Source organism: Anolis sagrei, chromosome 6 (genome assembly GCF_037176765.1).
Source record: "Anolis sagrei isolate rAnoSag1 chromosome 6, rAnoSag1.mat, whole genome shotgun sequence".
Classification (NCBI taxonomy): domain Eukaryota; kingdom Metazoa; phylum Chordata; class Lepidosauria; order Squamata; family Dactyloidae; genus Anolis; species Anolis sagrei.
In genome coordinates, this window is record NC_090026.1 from 53,224,424 (window position 1) to 53,246,035 (window position 21,612).

General features: G+C 42.6%; 1 protein-coding gene across 2 annotated transcripts in view; it reads left to right on the forward strand.

Annotated features, from left to right (window-relative positions):
- The first annotated feature begins 9,267 nt into the window (after window positions 1-9,267).
- ANKRD17 (ankyrin repeat domain 17) overlaps window positions 9,268-21,612 on the forward strand; it is a 143,185-nt gene continuing 130,840 nt past the window's right edge. For both annotated transcript variants that reach the window (XM_060781341.2, XM_060781342.2), the window contains exon 1: window positions 9,268-9,924. In XM_060781341.2, coding sequence (XP_060637324.2) covers window positions 9,283-9,924 — 642 coding nt within the window. In that variant the 5' untranslated portion in view covers window positions 9,268-9,282. The remainder of the gene's footprint in view (window positions 9,925-21,612) is intronic.

Consider the following 21,612-nt stretch of genomic DNA (forward strand, 5'->3'; position numbering starts at 1 on the left):
TGTCTTTGCCTGGAGAGACTGTTTTACTGATCCTGATAAAGTTTTTGTAATATTACCATCTCTGAAATCTTCCTTTTTCACAGACTCGCCTTCCCACCACTGAAAGTTAGGCAAATAAATAAAATAATAATGAACGTTGCAAGCAGAGAGATAGACCTTCTCTATCATGGCAGGCTAAACTTAAAATATTCTCGCAGGGGAACTTGCTGGTTGTCTTTTTCACTGACATGTGACAACTGGTCTGGGTATTTCAGCAGGATTTATATCTGGTTGTAGTTTATGTTGTAGTTTTACCAGAGTTCACTGTAACTTTTGGGATTGTCTTTGTTCTCAAATTATATGTTACAATACCAAAGGAAAGCTTATCAATTTTAAACTTATTACAAAAAATAATTCCCCCACGATTATTTCTAACGGATTCTGACATTACACACTACACAATCTTTAAAAAGTATAGCAGAGTCCATGCTTTTCAACATTAGCTTTTCAACTTTACATGAATGTAAAGACGGGTGAATATCAAATATTGATACATTAGCTTTGGGAGACTTTGGGAGTCTCCCAAAGTCAGCCTCAGCTTTGGGAGACTTTGCAACAAAAGTCTCAGCTTTAGGAGACTTTGCAACAAAACATTACATTTCCTAAGTGCTAGTGTAGGAACTCTTAACATTACAGATTAGCAATGGAGAAAAGGCGCTGATGCTCTTTTTAGAAGCAGCAACCATGGCCTCTTGCACAGGGGTCTCTGGAAACTGAACATCGATATATTTTAAAAGGGATTAGATACATCAATAAATAAATCCTATTCAGGTTTATCCTATTCTATCCTATTTGTCGTCGATCCACTCCTTTGGGCTTCACGCAAATCTACCACTTGCCAAAATATACAACCCTGTGCTTTTCTTTTCCATTTCTGGCCAAATAGCTTGTCAGGTTTTACAATGTATTGTAATGTAATATAGCTGAGTCATGCACTGCTAATGGGCTTCTATTGGAAATGCTGAGTCATGCATTAACTGTATATAGAACTTCATTTGGGGAATGTGTTCTGGCCTAGTCCAGGTGATTGTGAATGATGTAATCCTGGGTCTGAGTTAGGTTAATGAGTTGGGAACCAATCAGAGATTGCTATGTGTAATTGTATAGAATTGTATATAAGGAAGTCATGTACAGTGTATATCTCTCCTTGTGCTGTGATGCTGTTCGTCGAAGGCTCTATGTAATTAAAAGAACCTATCTGCTAAGACAAGATATAACTGTATGCTGTGGTAAGTTTGTAATATCATCTAGACTGGGGGGAAGACAATGGTAAAACTGACAATGGCCGGGCATGTGCTCAAGTGTCTGTAAAAGGTTCCAGAGTGACTGCAGGCTGTGGAAGCAGTTGACTGAAAATACTGTGCAGGAAGAAGCTACTGGAAAGCGCTGAAGTTGTGCAACTGATATGCTGCTGAATTGTGAAGTTAATCTCAACATAGCTTAACCACTGGTTTGTCCCATTGAATACGAGGTCTGCCACTTGTGGTCTCTTGGTACCCAGTCCATGAGTCAACATGTCCATCAGCTGTCTTTTGTTCATGCTATATGCCCTGTCCATCTTCTTTTTTTGTTCACACATTTCATTGACCATGCCACATACCCCGGTTCTTTGATGTAGCACTTTATTGCTGACTTTATCTCTTATTGTCATGCCACACATCCTTCTTTCCATTGCTGAGTTACCACTAGTTTTTCCTCCTATAACTCAGTTGTTGCCTATGTTTCAGATGTGTATAACATTGCCAGTAAAACTATAGCGTTGAAGATATCTGCTCTGTCCTTCAAGTTTATAAGAGGGATTAATTATAATTTAATAAGAGTACAGTCTGTTACCTCCAGACTAAATGGTATTTCAATAGAGGCAGCACAGTCCTAAATACCAGCTTCCAATGGATTATTGGCTCTCTAAATACCCTGCCCATAAGCTTTCATGGCACATGTGGGTACTATTGCAAAATGAATGCTGGATTAGACTGATACCTGAAACGATCCAGGTGTTTTTAATTAAATGCAACTGCTCTGGGCACACAGGAGGTCATAGCTGGGGAGGTTGTTTTGTTCTTCCCTACTATAATCTGCCACTGACTCACCCAGAGTAACTAGCATTTATCTTTCTTCTCTTCTGAAGCAGGATTTTTCCAGGACTGTAGAATGAGGAGAAAGATACATTTCAAGCCATGATTCAGCCTGCCACTGTTATTTACTTGACAAAAATGTAAATGAAATGCCTCAATTTGCTCTTTACCTACAAACATCGCAGTGCATTCACTTCAGCTCTGAGCCATAGACAAGCTTACCACAGCACGCTCATGAGCAGCTCAGGGTGGAGCAGCTAAGATACTGACTTAACCAGTTGGTTTCCTTCATCCTCACTTATCTCTCTCATTTCCCAGGGAGATCTGTGGAGTTTAATACTGGGGTAAGCACTCCCACCTCATCCCAACCCAACCTGAATGGTACCTAAAATGGGTGAGGTGATGGGGCAAACACCAGTCCTAAATAACCAGTACATCCTCTTTGCCAAGCATGTCCCAATTCTAAGCATTGGGTTCCTGGTGCCAGGCTGAGATCTTCTGTTGCTTTATATCAGCGGCCCTCAAACTAAGGCCCGGAGGCCATATACGGCCCTCCAAAGTCATTTACCTGGCCCTTGCTCAGGGTCAACCTAAGTCTGAAAGAACTTGAAAGCACACAACAACAACAAAAATCCTATCATCAGCCAACAGCAGGCTCACACTTCCCACTGAAATATGTTTATTAAAATTGTTCATTTTAATTATTGTATTGTTTTCAAGTGTTTTTTGCACTACAGATATGTGCAGTGAGCATAGGAATTCATTTATGTTTTTTTTCCAAATTATAATACAGCCTTCCAACAGTTTGAGAGCCTGAGATCTGTCCCTCTGTTTGAAAAGTTTGTGGACCCCTGCTTTATATCCTATCCTATATGATTTGTCATCAATCCAGTACTTTGGACTTCATGCAAATCTACCATTTGCCAAAATATTTAATCCTGTGCTTTTCTTTTCCATTTCAGGCCAAATAGCTTAACCATTGAGTATGAGTCTGCCCAAGGGCCGCTTGTGGTCTCTTGGTATTCAGTTCATTAGTCGACATGTCCATCGGTTGTCTTTTGTTTGTGCTATATACCTTGCCCATCTTCTTTTTGCCTCATAGATTTCATTGACCACATCATGTGCCCCAGTTCTTTGACACAGCTCCTTATTGCTGACTTTATCTCTTTATTGTCACGCCACACACCCTTCTTTCCATTGTTCTCTTAGGACCCTTCCACACAGCCATATAACCCAGAATATCAAGGCAGATAATCACACTGGGATTGTGGCGCAGCTGGCTGAGTGTCAGCTGCATTAAGATCACTCTGACCAAAAGGTTATGAGTTCAAAGCCAGCCCGGGTTGGAGTGGGTTTCCAACCAATTGTGTGTAGCCTGTTGTTGACCTTTGCAACCTGAAATACAGTTGCATCTGTCAAGTAGGAAAATTAGGTACCACCTTAAAGTGTGGGGAGGCTAAATTAACTGATTTATGAGGCCATAAAGAAGATTCCAGCAAAAGCATTCCAGCAGGGAAGCATGCGGGGAATGTGGAAGTACTTCATCAGCGTCGCAGATGGACGATGAAAGCGACAGCTCCCCTGGCGGCCAGAAAAAGTTAAATAGCCTCTGTGTATGTCTGTATATGTTTGTATGTCAAAAATTGGCATTGAATGTTTGCCATATATGTGTACACTGAAATCCGCCCTGAGTCCCCTGCAGGGTGAGAAGGGCGGAATATAAAAGCCGTAAATAAATAAATAAATTTGAACTAGGTTATCAGAGTCCACACTGCCATATAATCAAGCTCAATGTGGATTTTATACAGCTGTGTGGAAGGGGCCTGAGTCACCGCCAGTTTTTCCTCCTCTAACTCGTTGTTGCCCATCAGTAAAATTGTAGTGTTGAAGGTATCTGCTCTGACCTTCACTGGCAGCTTATCATCTGTTAGCACCGGTGATTATAAAGCAACACAGACAACAACACAACAACAAAGTGCTAACAGTATTGCTTTATAATCACCAAATAAATACAGTGAGCCCTTGCTATCTGCTGTTTGGTTCTAGGACGTCTTTTGTGAAGACCAAAATCTCTGGATGCTCGTCCCATTTGATACATACATTGGTGTAATAAAATGTTGTTCCTTATACAAAACTTCAAAATCAAGGCTTATTTTGGGCAGACATCCTCAAAATGCACCCCCCCCCCCCCCAGCTGTTTGGGTCTCCAACTCCTTGAAGTTCTAGCTTGCTTGTTCAATGGACAAAAATTCTGGGAGTTGGGAGGCCCAAACAGCTGGAGGGTCACAGTTTGAGTATGCCTGCCCAAAATAAACCTTGATTTTGCAGTTTTATATAAGGAACGACATTTTATTACAACAATGGATGTATATAATTGGACTTGGGCATCCAGAAACCAAATCATACAGCCTAGAATTTCCTAGGGAAAATGTAACCTAAAATAGGTAAAGAAGTAGTCCAGGAATACCTGGCTGTTCTAAATAAATTCAAGTCTCCAGGGGCAGATGAACTACATCCAAGAGAATTGAAGGAATTAATAGAAGTTGTTTCAGAACCACTGCCAATATTTTTTGAGAATTCTTGGAGAACAGGAGAAGTCCCAGCAGACTGGAGGAGGGGAAATGTTGTCCCCATCTTCAAGAAGGGAAAAAAGACCCAAACAATTACCATTCAGTTAGCCTAGCATCAATATCAGGAAAGATTCTGGAGCAAATCATTAAGGAGGCAGTCTACAATCACTTAGAAAGGAATGCGGTGATTATGAAAACTCAACATGGATTTCTCAAAAACAAGACATGCCAGACTAATTTTATCTATTTTTTCCCCAATAGTATTTCTTGCTGTTTCTTTGTCAGTGTTGATGTGGAGATTGTCTGGTTTGCCTACTTTGGAACACACAACATATAATTGTCCTTCTTTAGGAGTCCCTTTCAAATCTATGATACTATATCTCTCTCTGTGTTAATCATACATATCTATCTATATCTATGGCTGGATGGCTCTTTGTCAGGAGGGCTTTGATAACGTTTTCTTGCCCTGGTGAAGGGAGTTGGACTGGATGGTCTTAAGTATTTTCTGTTGGTCATGTGAGTTCTGTGTGGAAGTGTGCCCCAATTCTGTCCTTGGTGGGGTTCAGAATGCTCTTTGATTGTAGGTGAACTATAAATCCCAGCAATTACAACCCCCAAATGTCAAGCTCTATCTCCCCCAAACTTCTTCTGTGTCCATATTTGGGCATATGGAATATTCATGGCCAGTTTGGTCCAGATCCATCACTGTTTGAGTCCACAGTGCTCTCTGCATTTAGGTGAACTACAACTCCCAAACTCAAGGTCAATGCCCACCAAACCCTTCCAGTATTTTCTGATGGTCATAGGAGTTCTGTGTGCCAAGTTTGGTTCAATTCTACCATTGCTGGAGTTCAGAACGCTCTTTGATTGTAGGTGAACTGTGAATCCCAGCAACTCAACTACAACTCCCAAATGACAAAATCATAGTTTTTTGAGTGATGGTCACTCCTTGTGTTGTGAGATGTTTTGTTGCCAAATTTGGTGTGATTTCGTTCATTGGTTCTTTTGTTTTTAAGGTACTCATTATTCACAGAGCATTTATATATAGATAGATTGATTATACTGCATATATTTAGAAGTCCAGCATAGAAGAGAATGTCTTTCTTTACTTTTTTAAAAAAGAGAAAACCTCCGCCTATGCAGGGGAAACAAAAAAAACAAAAAACAAAACAAAAACAAAACAGGCAGAAATGGAAAGCCTGAAGCAAGAAGGATTCTCACCTCCAGAGGACCGGAGCAGAATTCAAAACGATCTTGACAGATTAGAGAGATGGGCCAAAACTAACAAAATGAAGTTCAACAGTGACAAATGCAAGATACTCCACTGTGGAATTCACTCCCCGGGGAAATTAGGACATCAACATCCCTCCTCTCCTTCAGGAAGAAGCTAAAAACCTGGATGTGGGACCAAGCGTTCGGGTAAGCTGGCAGATGGACAAAGACAACCAATAATGACCAAAGTAGGAAAGGACAATGACGATGCTAAATGGTTTACGGACTTGGATTTGGTGAACACTGACCACAAGATGTTTTATTGCTGCTAGTATACTGTTTGATGGTTTTAATTAGTTATAACTGTGATATTATATGGTAAATTTGTGTATTGTATAGTGTATTGTATGTTGTAATTGTTAGGCATCGAATTGTGCCTTTTGTAAGCCGCCCTGAGTCCCCCCTAGGGGGTTGAGAAGGGCGGGGTAAAAGCACTCCAAATAAATAAATAAATAAGGCAGGAAAAACGAAATGCAAAGATACAGAATGAGGGACAATGCCTGGCTCGAGAGCAGTACGTGTAAAAAAGATCTTGGAGTCCTCATGGACAACAAGTTAAACATGAGCCAACAATGTGATGTGGCAGCAAAAAAAAGCCAATGGGATTTTGGCCTGCATCAATAGGAGCATAGTGTCTAGATCTAGGGAAGTAATGCTACCCCTCTATTCCGCTTTGGTTAGACCACACCTGGAATATTGTGTCCAATTCTGGGCACCATAATTCAAGATATTGACAAGCTGGAATGTGTCCAGAGGAGGGCGACTAAAATGATCAAGGGTCTGGAGAACAAGCCCTATGAGGAGCGGCTTAAGGAGCCGGGCATGTTTAGCCTGAAGAAGAGAAGGCTGAGAGATGATAGCCATGTATAAATATGTGAGAGGAAGCCACAGGGAGGAGGGAGCAAGCTTGTTTTCTGCTTCCTTGGAGACGAGGACGCGGAACAATGGCTTCAAACTACAAGAGAGGAGATTCCATCTGAACATGAGGAATAACTTCCTGACTGTGAGAGCCGTTCAGCAGTGGAACTCTTTGCCCCGGAGTGTGGTGGAGGCTCCTTCTTTGGAAGCTTTTAAACAGAGGCTGGATGGCCATCTGTCAGGGGTGATTTGAATGCAATATTCCTGCTTCTTGGCAGGGGGATGGACTGGATGGCCCATGAGGTCTCTTCCAACTCTATGATTCTAGGAATCACAGAGCATATATATACACACATCAAAAAAACCAAGATTATGGCAACAAGAATGATTGACAACTGGGAAATAGAGGGAGAAAACGTGGAGGCCGTGACAGACTTTGTATTTCTAGGCGCAAAGATTACTGCAGATGCAGACTGTGGCCAGGAAATCAGAAGACGCTTACTTCTTGGGAGGAGAGCAATGTCCAGTCTCGATAAAATAATAAAGAGTAGAGACATCAGACTGGCAACAAAGATCCGCCTAGTCAAAGCCATGGTATTCCCTGTAGTAACCTACGGATGTGACAGCTGGACCTTAGGGAAGGCTAAGTGAAGGAAGATCGATGCTTTTGAGCTGTGGTGCTGGAGGAAAGTTCTGAGAGTGCCTTGGACTGCAAGAAGATCCAACCAGTCCATCCTCCAGGAAATAAAGCCCGGCTGCTCACTGGAGGGAAGGATACTAGAGACAAAGTTGAAGTACTTTGGCCACATCATGAGGAGACAGCAAAGCCTAGAGAAGACAATTATGCTGGGGAAAGTGGAAGGTAAAAGGAAGAGGGGCCGACCAAGGGCAAGATGGATGGATGGCATCCTTGAAGTGACTGGACTGACCTTGAAGGAGCTGGGGGTGGTGACGGCTGACAGGGAGCTCTGGCGTGGACTGGTCCATGAAGTCACGAAGAGTCGGAGACGACTGAACGAATGAACAACAACAACAACAACATATATATATATATATATATATATATATATATTATAATTAGTTTTGGCCCATCTCTCTAATCTGTCAAGATCGTTTTGAATTCTCCTGCTGTCCTCTGGAGGTGAGAATCCTTCTAGCTGCAGGCTTTCCATTTCTGCCTGCTTTGTTTTTTTGTTTTGTTTTGTTTCCCCTGCATAGGCGGAGGTTTTCTATTTTTTTTAAAGTAAAGAAAGACATTCTTTTCTATGCTGGACTTCTGAATATATGCAATATAATCTATCTATCTATCTATCTGCTCTGTGCATAATGAGTACCTTAAAAACAAAAGAACCAATGAACGAAATCACACCAAATTTGGCAACAAAACATCAATATATATATATGTATGTATGTATATGTATATATATCAGGGGTCCTCAAACTAAGGCCCGGGGGCCAGATACGGCCCTCCAAGGTCATTTATCCGGTCCTCGCTCAGGGTCAACCCAACTCTGAAACGACTTGAAAGCACAGAACAACAAGAATGCTATCTCATCAGCTAAAAGCAGGCCCACACTTCCCACTGAAATACTAATAAGTTTATATTTGTTAAAATTGTTCTTCATTTTAATTATTGCATTGTTTTTAAGTGTTTTTTGCACTACCAATAAGATATGTGTGCATAAGAATTAATTCATGTTTTTTAAAATTATAATCTGGCCCTCCAACAGTTTGAGGAACTGTGACCCGGCCCTTTGTTTAAAAAGTTTGAGGACCCCTGATATATATGGAGCCCCCGGTGGCGCAGTGGGTTAACGTGCTGAGCTGCTGAGCTTGTTGATTGAAAGGTCGCAGGTTCGATTCCGGGGAGCGGCGTGAGCTTCCGCTGTCAGCCCTACCTTCTGCCAACCTAGCAGTTTGAAACATGCAAATGTGAGTAGATCAATAGGTACCGCTCCGGCGGGAAGGTAACGGTGCTCCATGCAGTCATGCCGGCCACGTGACCTTGGAGGTGTCTATGGACAACGCTGGCTCTTCGGCTTAGAAATGGAGATGAGCACCACACCCCAGAGTCAAACATGACTGGACTTAATGTCAGGGGACTACCTTTACCTTTGTATGTATATATATATATATATATATATATATATATATATGCTCTGTGAATCATAGAATCAAAGGGTTGGAAGAGACCTCATGGGCCATCCAGTCCAATAGATATATATATTTAGAAGTCCAGCATTGAAGAGAATGTCTTTCTTTACTTTTAAAAAACAGAAAACCTCCGCCTATGGAGGGGAAACAAAAAAACAAAACAGGCAGAAAGGGAAAGCCTGCAGCGAGAAGGACTCTCACCTTTGTACACCCCTTATAACGGCGCGGGAAGATGACGTTGGGCGGCTACCCGGAAGCTTCATCCGCGGAGCCTGCGCAACAGGGTAGGCCACGAGCCTTTCCGGCAGCCGCGCATGCGCCGAAAGGGGACTGACGGAAAGAGCCAGAGAGGGGAAAAAAGAGAACCGGGTCGCGTGGGGTCCCGGAAATCTCGCGAGAGTTTCGTCACGCAGCCTCACTTCCCTCCTTCCTGCCTTCCTCGCGCGACGGCTCTGGAGGTGACCGGCGGTGAGGGAAAGAGAGAGAGAGAGAAAGAGGCAGACGTGACGATGGAGCTCCCGCCGCTTCCCCCTCCCCCGGCCCCGGAGGAGAAGGGCAGCGGGGCTGAGCAGGAGGAGGAAGGGAAGCCCGCCTCCCCGGCCACCGCGGAGGGGCTGGCACGCGTCTGCGACCTCCGCGTCCAGGGAGAGGAGCCGCCTCAGCAGGAGCAGCCAAGCCCGCTGTCGCCTCTTCTCCCTCAGCCGCCGCCGAAGCGGACCTGGACTCGACGCCGACGGCAGCACCAGCAGCAGCAGCAAGACAGGCCTCCCGGAGTGGAAGGCGGCGGGGGCAACAGCAGTAGCAGCAGCAGCGAAAGCAGCGAGGAGGAGGAAGAGGAGGAGGAAGAAGAGGAGGAGGAGGACGACGAGGAAGACGAGGACGAGGACGACGAGGAGGAGGAGGAAGAGGACGAGGAAGAGGAGGAGGAAGAAGAGGAGGACGAGGAAGTGTCTGAGGTAATCCACTCTTCAGGGTTAGCTTCTTGCTTTCTGGAAGAGGAGCCTGGCCTGGTTACCTAACCTACGCACATCTCCATTGGCATGTAACAGAGTTTGGAAACTGCATTATATCACTTCACTTTGTTTCATAACTAGCTTGGGTACCTGGTGATGTCCAGGTTATTTTATTTATTTAGTTATTATTCAAACTTATATGTTGCCACTCCCCAGGAGCTCGGAGCGGTTAACAAGAATGGCTAAAATCTAACACAATTTATAACCAGCAATATCAAAAATCAAAGTCCTGTCGAAACAGGTATGTCTTACATGCCCTGCGGAAAGCTGATAAGTCCCGCAACAGGGGGACTTCAGGTGGCAGAGTATTCCAGAGTGATGGTGCCACTGTTGTAAAGGCTCTGCGTCTGGTTGCTGTTAGACGCAAGGTCTTGACACTGGGAATTTCCAACAAATCTTGGTCCTCAGAAGGGAGGGATCTCTGGGGTTTGTAGGGGGTGAGGCAGTCCCTCAGGTACATCGGCCCCAGACCATGCAAGGCCTTCAATTATTATTATTATTATTACTTTATTTGTACCCCGCTAGCATCTCCCAAGGGACTCGATGCGGCTTACATAGGCCGAGGCCTCAGAACACAATACAACAATACAATACATAAAGCAAATTAAAAACAGTTAAGCAGAGTAAACAATAACAGTAACAATACATCGAAACAATTATTAAAACTGGGCCGGCCAGAGTAGTGGGTACAGGATTAAAAGTGCTGATATTGCGGGAGGAATATAGGGTTATAAAATAAGTGCAGTGTGCGGTGTACAATGATCGTGGTTCTATTAAAGTGCATCTGGGACTTGGTATTGAGGTTCCTAATCTGAAAAGGCACATCGGAACAGCCAGGTTTTCAAGTTCTTCCTGAAGACTGCCAATGTAGGGGCCTGTCTAAGATCTTTTGGGAAGGCGTTCCAAAGTCGGGGGGGCACCACAGAAAAGGCCCTGTCTCGCGTCCCCACCAAGCGCGCTTGCGACGCGGGCGGGATCACGAGCAGGGCCTCTCCAGATGACCTAAGTGAGCGTGTGGGTTCGTAGATGGAGATGCGGTCACGCATGTCTTACATGCCCTGCGGAAAGCTGATATGTCCCGCAACAGGGGGACTTCAGGTGGCAGAGTATTCCAGAGTGATAGTGCCACTGCTGTAAAGGCTCTGTATCTGGTTGCTGTTAGATGCAAGGTCTTGACACTGGGAATTTCCAACATATCTTAGTCCTCAGAATGGAGGGATCTCTGGGGTTGGTAGGGGGTGAGGCGGTCCCTCAGATACATCGGCCCCAGACCATGCAAGGCCTTAAAGGTGAGTACCATCACTTTGAAAGCTGCTCAATTGGTAACCAATGCAGCTCTAGTAAGATTGGTGTTAGGTGGCATCTCATCGGAATTCCCACAAGAAGCCGAGCAGCTGCATTTTGTACCAACTTGAGCTTCCGGATCACCGTCAGAGGAAGGCCAATGTAGAAGACATTACAGTAGTCCAGTCTTGAGATGACCGTAGCCTGGATCACCGTAGCTAGGTCGTCCCTGGACAGGAAGGGGGCCAGCCGTTATTTGAGAAAGGCATTGTTTGTTTTGGGGTGTTAGGTAATACCATTTAGTAACACGATTTAGTAGGAAAAAAGCCAATTTTTGATATTGTCCCCTGTCCATCCTCTCCCAAAACTCCCCAGGATAAAAAGTATGCCATGGAGAATCTCTGTGGTAAGTTTGGTCCGTCATTCGTGGGGGTCTCAGTTGCCTCAGGATGTGGATGAAGGTACCGCAAATCCCATCATTTTATTTATTGGGTTGTTGTAGGTTTTTTCAGGCTATATGGCCATGGTCCAGAGGCATTCTCTCCTGACGTTTCGCCTGCATCTATGGCAAGCATCCTCAGAGGATGCTTGCCATAGATGCATGCGAAACGTCAGGAGAGAATGCCTCTGGACCATGGCCATACAGCCCAAAAAAACCTACAACAACCCAGTGATTCCGGCCATGAAAGCCTTCAACAATACATTTTATTTATTTATTTATAATTCAAACTTATATGCCCTCTACTCCCTCTCGGAGCGGCTTACAAGAACAGGCTAAAATCTAACACAATTTAAAAACAACAATATTAGAGATCAAAGGTCCATCCTTCCCCAAAACATAAAGTAGGTCGTGGGTCTTTGTGTCATGTGTGGTCCAGGTCCATCATTCGAGGGGGTCACACTTATCCCAGGAAGTGAGTGAAGGTCCTGCAAATCCCATCATCTGTGGCAAGTGTGATCCAGATCCATTGGTTGGGTTCAGAGTGCTGTCTGGATGTAGGTGAACTACAACTCCAAGAAATCAAGGTCACTTCCCCCCAAACTCTTGCTCTGTTGGTGATCAATTCCTGTTTGTTGTGTGCCATAGGAAAGGCAGTGGGAGGAGTCATGCAAATTGCACACCGAGAGAGAAAGGAACTCTGGGATGTCCATTCTGGAGGAAAAGCAGAACATCTAGAACAGTGGTTCTCAACCTGGGGTCCCCAGATGTTTTTGGCCTACAACTCCCAGAAATCCCAGCCTTAGTTTACCAGCTGTTAGGCCAAAAACATCTGGGGACCCCAGGTTGAGAACCACTGATCTAGAATAACATTGTCCCTGAATGAAAGCCTTCACTTGGGTGGTGGGCAGTGTGGTATTTGGGGAGCACATTGGCAGGGTTTGGGAGAAATGTTCACGGTTCTCACTATAACCTGCAATGTCCTTGTAGGGAGTGCTTTGGTGGCTCTTCAGCACTGTGGGTTATAGCTGTTTGTGGAGGCAGGAGGCTGTGTAAGTGGACACCTGTGCCACATGCACACATACACATATTTTCACTTTTATTATGTGTATAGATTAGTCACTCTCCATCAAGGTGCTCCGAGCGACTTACAATTTAAGATAGCATTTCACAATATATAAAAAAAATTCAAAACATTCAATAGCGACTATTTGGCAAATTAGATCTGATTACTTAAATGCACAACCAAACAGCCAAGTCTTGAGCACTTTTACAAAAGGCCGCAACTCTGACATTGCTCTAACATTTGGAGGCAATGAGTTCCACAGAATTGGAGCATAGGTCGAAAAGGCTCTACGCCTTGTAGCTTCCAGGTGTACCTCCCTAGGGCCCGGTATGTATAGGAGATTTTCCTGGGTGGATTGAGGTAACCACTGATGGAAAAAAGGAATGAGGCAGTCCCTAAGATATAAAGGTCCTTTGCCATTATTATTGTTATTATTATCTTGGAGTCTTCGAGGACAACAAGTTGAACTCGAGCCAGCAGTGTGATGCAGCAGCTAAAAAAGCCAATGGGATTCTGGGCTGCATCAAAAGGAATCTAGTGTCTAGATCAGGCATGGGTAAACTTCCTACCACTAGGTATTTGGGACCTCAGCTCTGTTAGGCTGTTTCTCGGGATTGTGGGAGTTGAAGTCCTGAACACCTGATGGAATTTTTTTTGTCATGTCAGGAGCAACTTGAGAAACTGCAAGTCATTTCTGGTGTGAGAAAATCGGCCGTCTGCAAGGACCTTGCCCAGGGGACGCCCGGATGTTTTGATGTTTTATCATCCTTGTGGGAGGCTTCTCTCATGTCCCCGCATGAGGAGCTGGAGCTGATAGAGGGAGCTCATCCGCGCTCTCCCCGGGTTTGAACCTGCGACCTGTCCTGCTAGCACACGGGTTTAACCCACTGTGCCACTGGGGGCACCTGAGGGGATGACGTTTGCCCATGCCTGGTCATGTTTGAGCATTTATCCACTCTCATCCACTTTAAATGTTGTGACTACCTCCTGCAGAATTCTGGAGTTTGTGGTTTAGAGCTTCTCTGGATGAGCAGTTGAAAGGCCCCTCCCTAAACTACACATGCCAGAATTCTGCAGGAGGCAGTCACGGCATTTAAAGTAGATGGAAGTGAGTGTGCTTACAGAGCTGAGCCAAGAGTGTTATGCAGCAGCTAAAAAACCCAGTGGGATTTTGGGCTGTATCGAAAGGACTATAGCAGGGGTCCTCAAACTAAGGCCCAGGAGCCAGATACAGCCCTCCAAGGTCATTTACCCGGCCCTCACTCAGGGTCAACCTAAATCTGAAAGGACTTGAAAGCACACAACAACAACAACAACAACAACAATCCTATCTCATCAGCCAAAAACAGGCCCACACTTCCCATTGAAATATATTTGTTAAAATTGTTCTTCATTTTAATTATTGTATTTTTAAGTGTTTTTTGCATTACAAATAAGATATGTGCTGTGAGCATAGGAATTCATGTTTTTTTCAAATTATAATCCGGCCCTCAAACAGTTTGAGAGATTGAGATCTGGCCCTCTGTTTAAAAGGTTTGTGGTTCCCTGGACTATAGTGTCTGGATCAGGCATGTTGAGGATTGTGGGAGTTGAAATCCAAAACAGCTGGCGGGACAAAGTTTGCCCATGCCTGGTCTAGAGGCCTCATCACACAAGTATCTGCTTTAAATGCTGTGACTGCCTCCTGCAGAATTCTGGGGTTTGTAGTTTTGGAATGGCCAGGGCTTTTCTGGATTAGCCATTTAAAGGCTCCTCCCTAAACTATGCAATGCAGGAGGCAGGCATAACATTGAACGTGGATTAAAGAGGGTGTGCTTATCAGTTTTGCAGATGACACCAAATTAGAAGGAATAGCTAATACTAGTCAAATGTGGGCTAGGCAATGCTACAGTTAGGTGTATCTGTAATTAGTCAAGCAACTGAATCTAAAGGGTGCTGACCAACAGTTCCACTTCACCCTGGAAAGAAGTGTCTAGTAGAGTGCCGCAGGGTTTGGTCCAGGGCCCAGTACTGTTCAACATCTTTATTAATGATTTAGGTAAGGCTTATCAAGTTTGCAGATGACACCAAATTAGGAGTGATAGGTAATACTCCAGAGGACAGGATCAGAATTCAAAATGATCTTAACAGATTAGAGAGCTGGGCCAAAATTAACAAAATGAATTCGAATAAGGACAAATGTAAGATACTCCACTTAGGCAGAAAAAATGAAATGCAAAAATACGGAATGGGTGATGCCTGGCTTGACAACAGTCCATGAGAAAAAGATCTTTGAGTCTTAGTGGTCAACAAGTTTAACATGAGCCTATAGTGTGAAGCAACAGCTAAAAAAGCAATGTGATTTTGGGCTGCATCGAAAGGAGTATAGTGTCTAGGTCAGGGGTCCTCAAACTTTTTAAACAGAGGGCCAGGTCACAGTCCCTCAAACTGTTGGAGGGCCAGATTATAATTTGGAAAAAAAATGAATGAATTCCTATTCACACTGCACATATCTTATTTGTAGTGCAAAACACTTAAAAACAATACAATAATTAACATGAAGAACAATTTTAACAAATATAAACTTACTAGTATTTCAATGGGACGTGTGGGCCTGCTTGTTATTGCGTGCTTTCAAGTCATTTCAGACTTAGGTTGACCCTGAGCGAGGGCCGGGTAAATGAACTTGGAGGGCCATATCTGGCCCCTGGGCCTTAGTTTGAGGACTCCTGGTCTGGATCAAGGGAAGTCATTGCGCCCAGGGCCATAGCCAGAAAACTTTTGGGGGAGGGCTGACAATTTCGGGGGGGGGGGGTTGAAAATTTTGGGGAGGGTTGAAAATTTCGGGGGGGGGGAGGGGTTGAAACCTGCCTCCTAGCTCACGCTGAAGCAAAGAGCACAGCAGAGGGTGGAGCAACCTTCAATAGCCTGCAGCTCCACCCCTGTCAACCACCTCCACCAAGTCTGGCCTCCTTAATGAGAGCATTCAACACACACACACCCCACTTGGTTGCTTCACTACATCGGCTATTGCTGCAAGTAATGACAATGTGAATAAATTGTCAATATTTGCTTGAGATAGTAGAGTCGGAGACGACTGAACGAATGAACAACAAAGTGCTTGCAGTTCTGGAGGGACTCTTAATTTTTTGCGTCTCATAGACTTAGCATGGGGATTTGGTTAACCAGTTAAAATTCATGAGTAAACCAGGTTTTTTAAAAAAATCTGAAACATTTCGGGGGGGGGTTGAACCCCTAAAACCACCCCCTCGCTACAGGCCTGATTGCGCCTCTCTATTCTGCCTTGGTTAAACCTCAACTGGAACACTTGTGTCTAATTCTGGGAACCAAAATTTAAAAGAGATATTGATAAGCTAGAAGATTTCCAGAGGAGGGCAACTAAAATGATCAAAGGTCTGGAGACCATGAATCCCTATGAGGAGCCTCTGAAATAGCGGGGATGTTTAGCTGCAGAAGAGAAGGTTGAGAGGAGAGATGATAGCCATATATAAATATGTGAAAGGGTGTCATAAGGAAGAGGAAGCAGGACTCAGAGCAATGGGTTCAAATTACAGGAAAGGAGATTCCACTTGAACATTATGAAGAACTTCCTGACTGTAAGAGCTGTTCAGCAGTGGAACTCTGCCTCGGAGTGTGGTGGAAGCTCCTTCCTTGGAGGCTTTTAAACAGAGGCTGGATGACTATCGGTTGTGCTTTTCCTGCATGACAGGAACTAGATGGCCCATGTAGTCTCTTCCAACTCTAGTATTCGATGATTCTAATAATAACCCGCTTCTCCTTGTGGCTGGAGGCAGGGAATAGCATTGTTAAAACAGAGAGATAAAACCGTGTAGATCCCTATAATTCAGTCTAACTGCATTGGACTATGTTTCAGGAGTCTACACACTTACCCTACAATGCAGTTATGCAGTTTGAAAATGCATTGTAGGGTAAGTGTGTAGATTCCTGTAACATAGACTCCAGGTATTGGCTGCTCAGCATCTGTTTTCCAAAATCTTCGGTATGTTGAGTTCCTAACAAGAACGCATGTAGCTGTGATCTTACACTCTGATTGTAACCGTATTTACTCTGAAATCAGGCTTCTTGGTTTGAGTTTCCATTTCATCCAGGTAAGTTGATGCATCTTTAATTGAAAACTTTTTTTCTAATCCTAATTTAAAGTTAAGTTTATTCACCTGGCTCTGTTCTAGCCAAACTGAGCACATTTCCATTTGTCCTAGAAGAAACATCATTGTTATTCTTGGAAGAAATAGGTCCTCGACCCATTTTTTGATTAGGGTATCAACTTTTGGGTCATATCAAAAAAGTGTATATAGTGTTCTTGAATTATACATGTATAAACATGTTGTGGCAGCAAGGAAATATGTGCACTAAACACCATTAGCATTTTTAAATCAAGGTATGATGACAGGCTACGTATAATTAGTTGGAGAGTTCTAGATATGATTAGTTAATACAATTAAGTGCTTTTATGAGGAGTCAGGAGAATAGTCTTCATAGGTTTAGTGCTACACACTGCATTAAGCAGAAAACAGCCCTTTCCCAATAGTAACAGAAAAGATGTCACTAAGGTTAGGGATCATCAATATCCGGATGAAAACTTTTTTCTCTAATGTTGGGTAGCAGGGAAAGTCATGAAGCTTTGCCAGGCAGTAATGGTTTGAATGTATGGTAATAAGCTTGAGTATTGACCTAGACAAGGCAAAGTGCTGTTGATTAGTCTCATGCTTTTGATAAGATTATCCTCATTAAAAGACCAGTTTTCAAAGAGACAGCTTTGCTAGGTCCTTATCATTCTACACCGTTATAGTGCTATTATTCTATTTAACTGTCATGGCAGCATTCTGCGGAATCCAGAGATTTGTAATTTAGGGATGCCCAAGAATTCTCTTACCGAAATTTTAATTATTTCTCCCTAAACTGTAAATTTCAGTTTTATAAATTGTGCTACAATGACAGTTTAAGTGGAATAATAGCGCTATAATAATGTGGTGTGATAAGGCTTTTAGTCAAATGATTAAAAGGAAAAAAATGCAGGGTTGGGAGGAAGAAATCTAATAGCACCTTTAAGACTGAATGGTGTCTTTTAGGTTGAGCTTTTGTGGATTTCAATCCACTACTTTAGATGCCTGTAGTACTGGGTTGAAATCTAGCTCACGCTGAAATAAGCCAGTGAATCTTAAATGTGCTGCCTTCTCTCTTTTTATTCTGAAAAGACTAGCTTGTATATTGGTAGCATTTCTACATCCTGCCTCTCCCAAATTGTGGCTTTGACCTGTGGTGCTTTTATACAGAATTGGCTGATGTACTAATTGCTCTTGTTCCTCAATAAAGTAGATCTCACTGGCATATCACATCTAGTTTTATTTTATACCACACTACCTGCATGAACCTGCTTTTGAAAGACATACAACAACTTTAGCTGCCACCTTTTTTGATCAATTTTATTTAATTTACACAGGCTTTATTTCTGGGTATAATGGTAGTTCTTAGTTGTGCTACTGCTGGTTCTTAAAATGTCATGCTTCAGTTTTCTCCCAAACTTGGATCTCTAGGTATTTATCAATGTCAGCCAGAAACTCCGGCCAGCATGGACAATGGTAAGAGTCCGGAAATTATAGTTCAACAAAAGCTGGAGGCTAAAGATTGAAAAATATAATCCTAAATGAATGAGAGCTTCTTTCAAGCCCTTTATGATTCTGGCATCAACATTGTCAAACCTCTCCTTAAGAAAGAATTCGATAGGCTGCCTATTCTAGGTGAAGTTTTTGTATTGATTCTGCTTGCATTTTAGTTCTCAAAATCTTTTTTTCCTATTGTGCTGACATTTTGTTATAACATCAAACTGAAGAATATTTTAAGATGTTTTTGTTATATTTTTAACAGATACGTCATATTTTTGGGTTTTTACGTAAGCTGATCAGGCAGAAGCATCCTATAATAAATCTGAGCTCTAATCATAGAGTCATTGAATAATCACATAATTTGTCCACATCTTTAAAAATAAAACTTTTCTGTTGATAAAGGCAGTCAAGATTAAGGAATTTAGAAGGATTGATTTTAGTTCTGTAGATGAAATTTGGTAAGGTTGTATTAAACTGTTATTCTGATTAGTTTGTCAGTGCAGTTTTCTAAAAGCAAAGAAAAACAATGTGTATAACATCATCAAATAAAACACCTCTAGCAAGTGTTCCAATCCAAAGCAATCAAAATTGCTCTTATTTATTCTTTTTTTTTCTGCTCTTGCAGAGCAGTGCCTTCTGCTGAGTACAATATTAGCAAGTACACCATCATGATACACTTTTCCTTTTAAGTGTTTGACATTTCAAAGTAATCTAAGTATCTTTTCCTTTCATTATGTTATGTCAGCTTCCCTCAGACTTGTGCCATTTAAATGTGTTAGGCATTCTGGTAGGGTGTGCTGACAGTCTTTGCTTTCTTTATTTGAGCAGAAGAATTTAGAGCTAGTGATTATTTTGTTGCAACAGCTGGGAGTTCAAAGCCTTTTTGATCTGCTGTTGATCACTGTGGAAATCTACCAGCAGATCTACATGTACCTTCAGTGAGGATGAAGTTTGCAAGACATGGCATATGAATTGTCAATAAATTCTTGATGTAGGCAGGAATGGAAATTGAATTATCCTGTACATGTTGGATCACAGCTTGGGTATTCGTTATCTATACTAGGGCTTGTGGGAGCTGTAGTCTGTTCTTCTTATTGTTATCATCATAAACATTTCAATCTTGCTTTTTCTTTCTAAAAAGAGAACCAAAGAAGCTAACACCAAAAATCATGTGATACACAATTTAAACATAAGAAACATAGAAACACTAAAATAGAACTAAACAGTAAGCTATTAAAATAAGCAGTTCAAACCATTAAAACAATTAGAAACATATCAGTATACCTTAAAACACTATACCCTGTGTTGGTCTTAAAAACATTCTTCTTTAAAAGCCTTCCTGAATATCATACCATTTTTACCATGCTATAGGGCATGGTAATTCTGTGTGCCCAGCAGGACGCCGGGGCTGCCTCAGATTAAAGGCCCTTGGATTTCCTTAAAACACAGAGTCTTTAGATTGCTTAAAGCAGGGGTCCACAAACTTTTTAAACAGAGGGCTAGGTCACAGTCCCTCAAACTGTTGGAGGGATGGATTATAATTGGAGAAAAGCACACTGCACACATCTTATTTGTAGTGCAAGAAACACTTAAAAATAATACAATAATTAAAATGAAGAACAATCTTAACAAATATATACTTATTAATATTTCAATGGGAAGTGTGGGCCTGCTTTTGGCTGATGAGATAGGGCTGTTGTTGTTGTTGTTCTTTGCTTTCAAGTCATTTCAAACTTAGATTGACCCTGAGCAAGGGCCGGGCAAATGACCTTGGAGGGCCGTATTCAGCCCTCGGGCCTTAGTTTGAGGACCCCTGTTATAGGGGTACATTTTTTTTACTAATTATAGAGGCGTGTGTGGTGCCAGCTCTAAAAAAATCTGATAGGACTGAATCTGAGAGCACAGAAAAACTAGTTAAGAAAAGTTAAGAGAGAAATATTCCCATTTACAAAGAAATTAGCCCTATATATTTCTTTTTTTTTTCCAGCAGAACCTTTATTAATACTTTGAAGTGGCTATTTTAAATGTCTTTCAAAGAAGAAAACTAACCGAAATTGTCTCCACCTTTTTCTTGTTTATTATAATGAAATTAGAGATATGCTGAAACCGAAGCTGAGCTGACAGTGTTGGGGAAGGGATGTCCGACTGAGGAAAGCTTACTACAAGTGGAATGAGTAGGCAGAATCCTTACTCTCGTGGTGAAGGGAGGAAATTGGGTCTGCACATTTCTTTTAGCAGTGCCTGTTGACTGTTGGTGGTAGTTTAGTTTCATGCAGACAGGGGTATATGACAGATCTCATTTTACAACAGCCTGCGTAGAAAACAGTTAATCTTTCCTTGCTGAAGGAAAACTGGCAGCTTTCCAGCACCATCTCTCTCTTAGAAATCAGTTTCTATTGCAGACTTTCCTAAGGAAAGTCTGCAATACCAAATACCCATACCAAAACACAAGCCAGTTTCCCTTCCCATTCCATATCTTGTATGCAGAAGCTTTGTGCTCTATGTAGTTCTGTGCAGCTATAGTGCATTTATTCCCCTTTGTTGTTTATTTATTCACTCGCCTCTGACTCTTCATGACCTCATGGACCTGCCCCCGCCAGAGCTCCCTGTCGGCTGTGGTCACCCCCAACTCCATCAAGGTCAAGCCAGTCACTTCAAGGATAATACCCATCCTTGGTCGACCTCTGTTCCTTTTTCCCTCCATTTTCCCCAACATCATTATCATCTCCAAGCTTTCATGTCTTCTTGTTAGGTGACAAAGTACTTCATCTTTGCCTCTAATATCCTTCCCTCCAGTCAGTGGTCGGGCTTTATTTCCTGGAGTATGGACTGGTTTGATCTTCTCATGGTCCAAGGTACTCTCAAAAATTTCCTCCAACACCAGAGTTTAAAAGTGCCTTATTTTCCTTCGCTTCAGCCTTCCTTATGGTGTAGCTCTCACATCCATAGGTTACTACGGAAAATACTATTGCTTTAACTATGTGAATCTTCATTGCCAGTGTGATGTCTCTACTCTTCACTATTTTATCGAGATTGGTCATTGCTCTCCTCCCAAGAAGTAAGCGTCTTCTGATTTCCTGCCTGCAGTCTGCGTCTACAGTAATTTTCGTGCATAGAAATACAAAGTCTGTCACTGCCTCCACATTTTCTCCCTCTATTTGCCAGTTTTCAGTCAGTCTGGTTGACATAATCTTGGATTTTTTTATGTTTAACTGAAA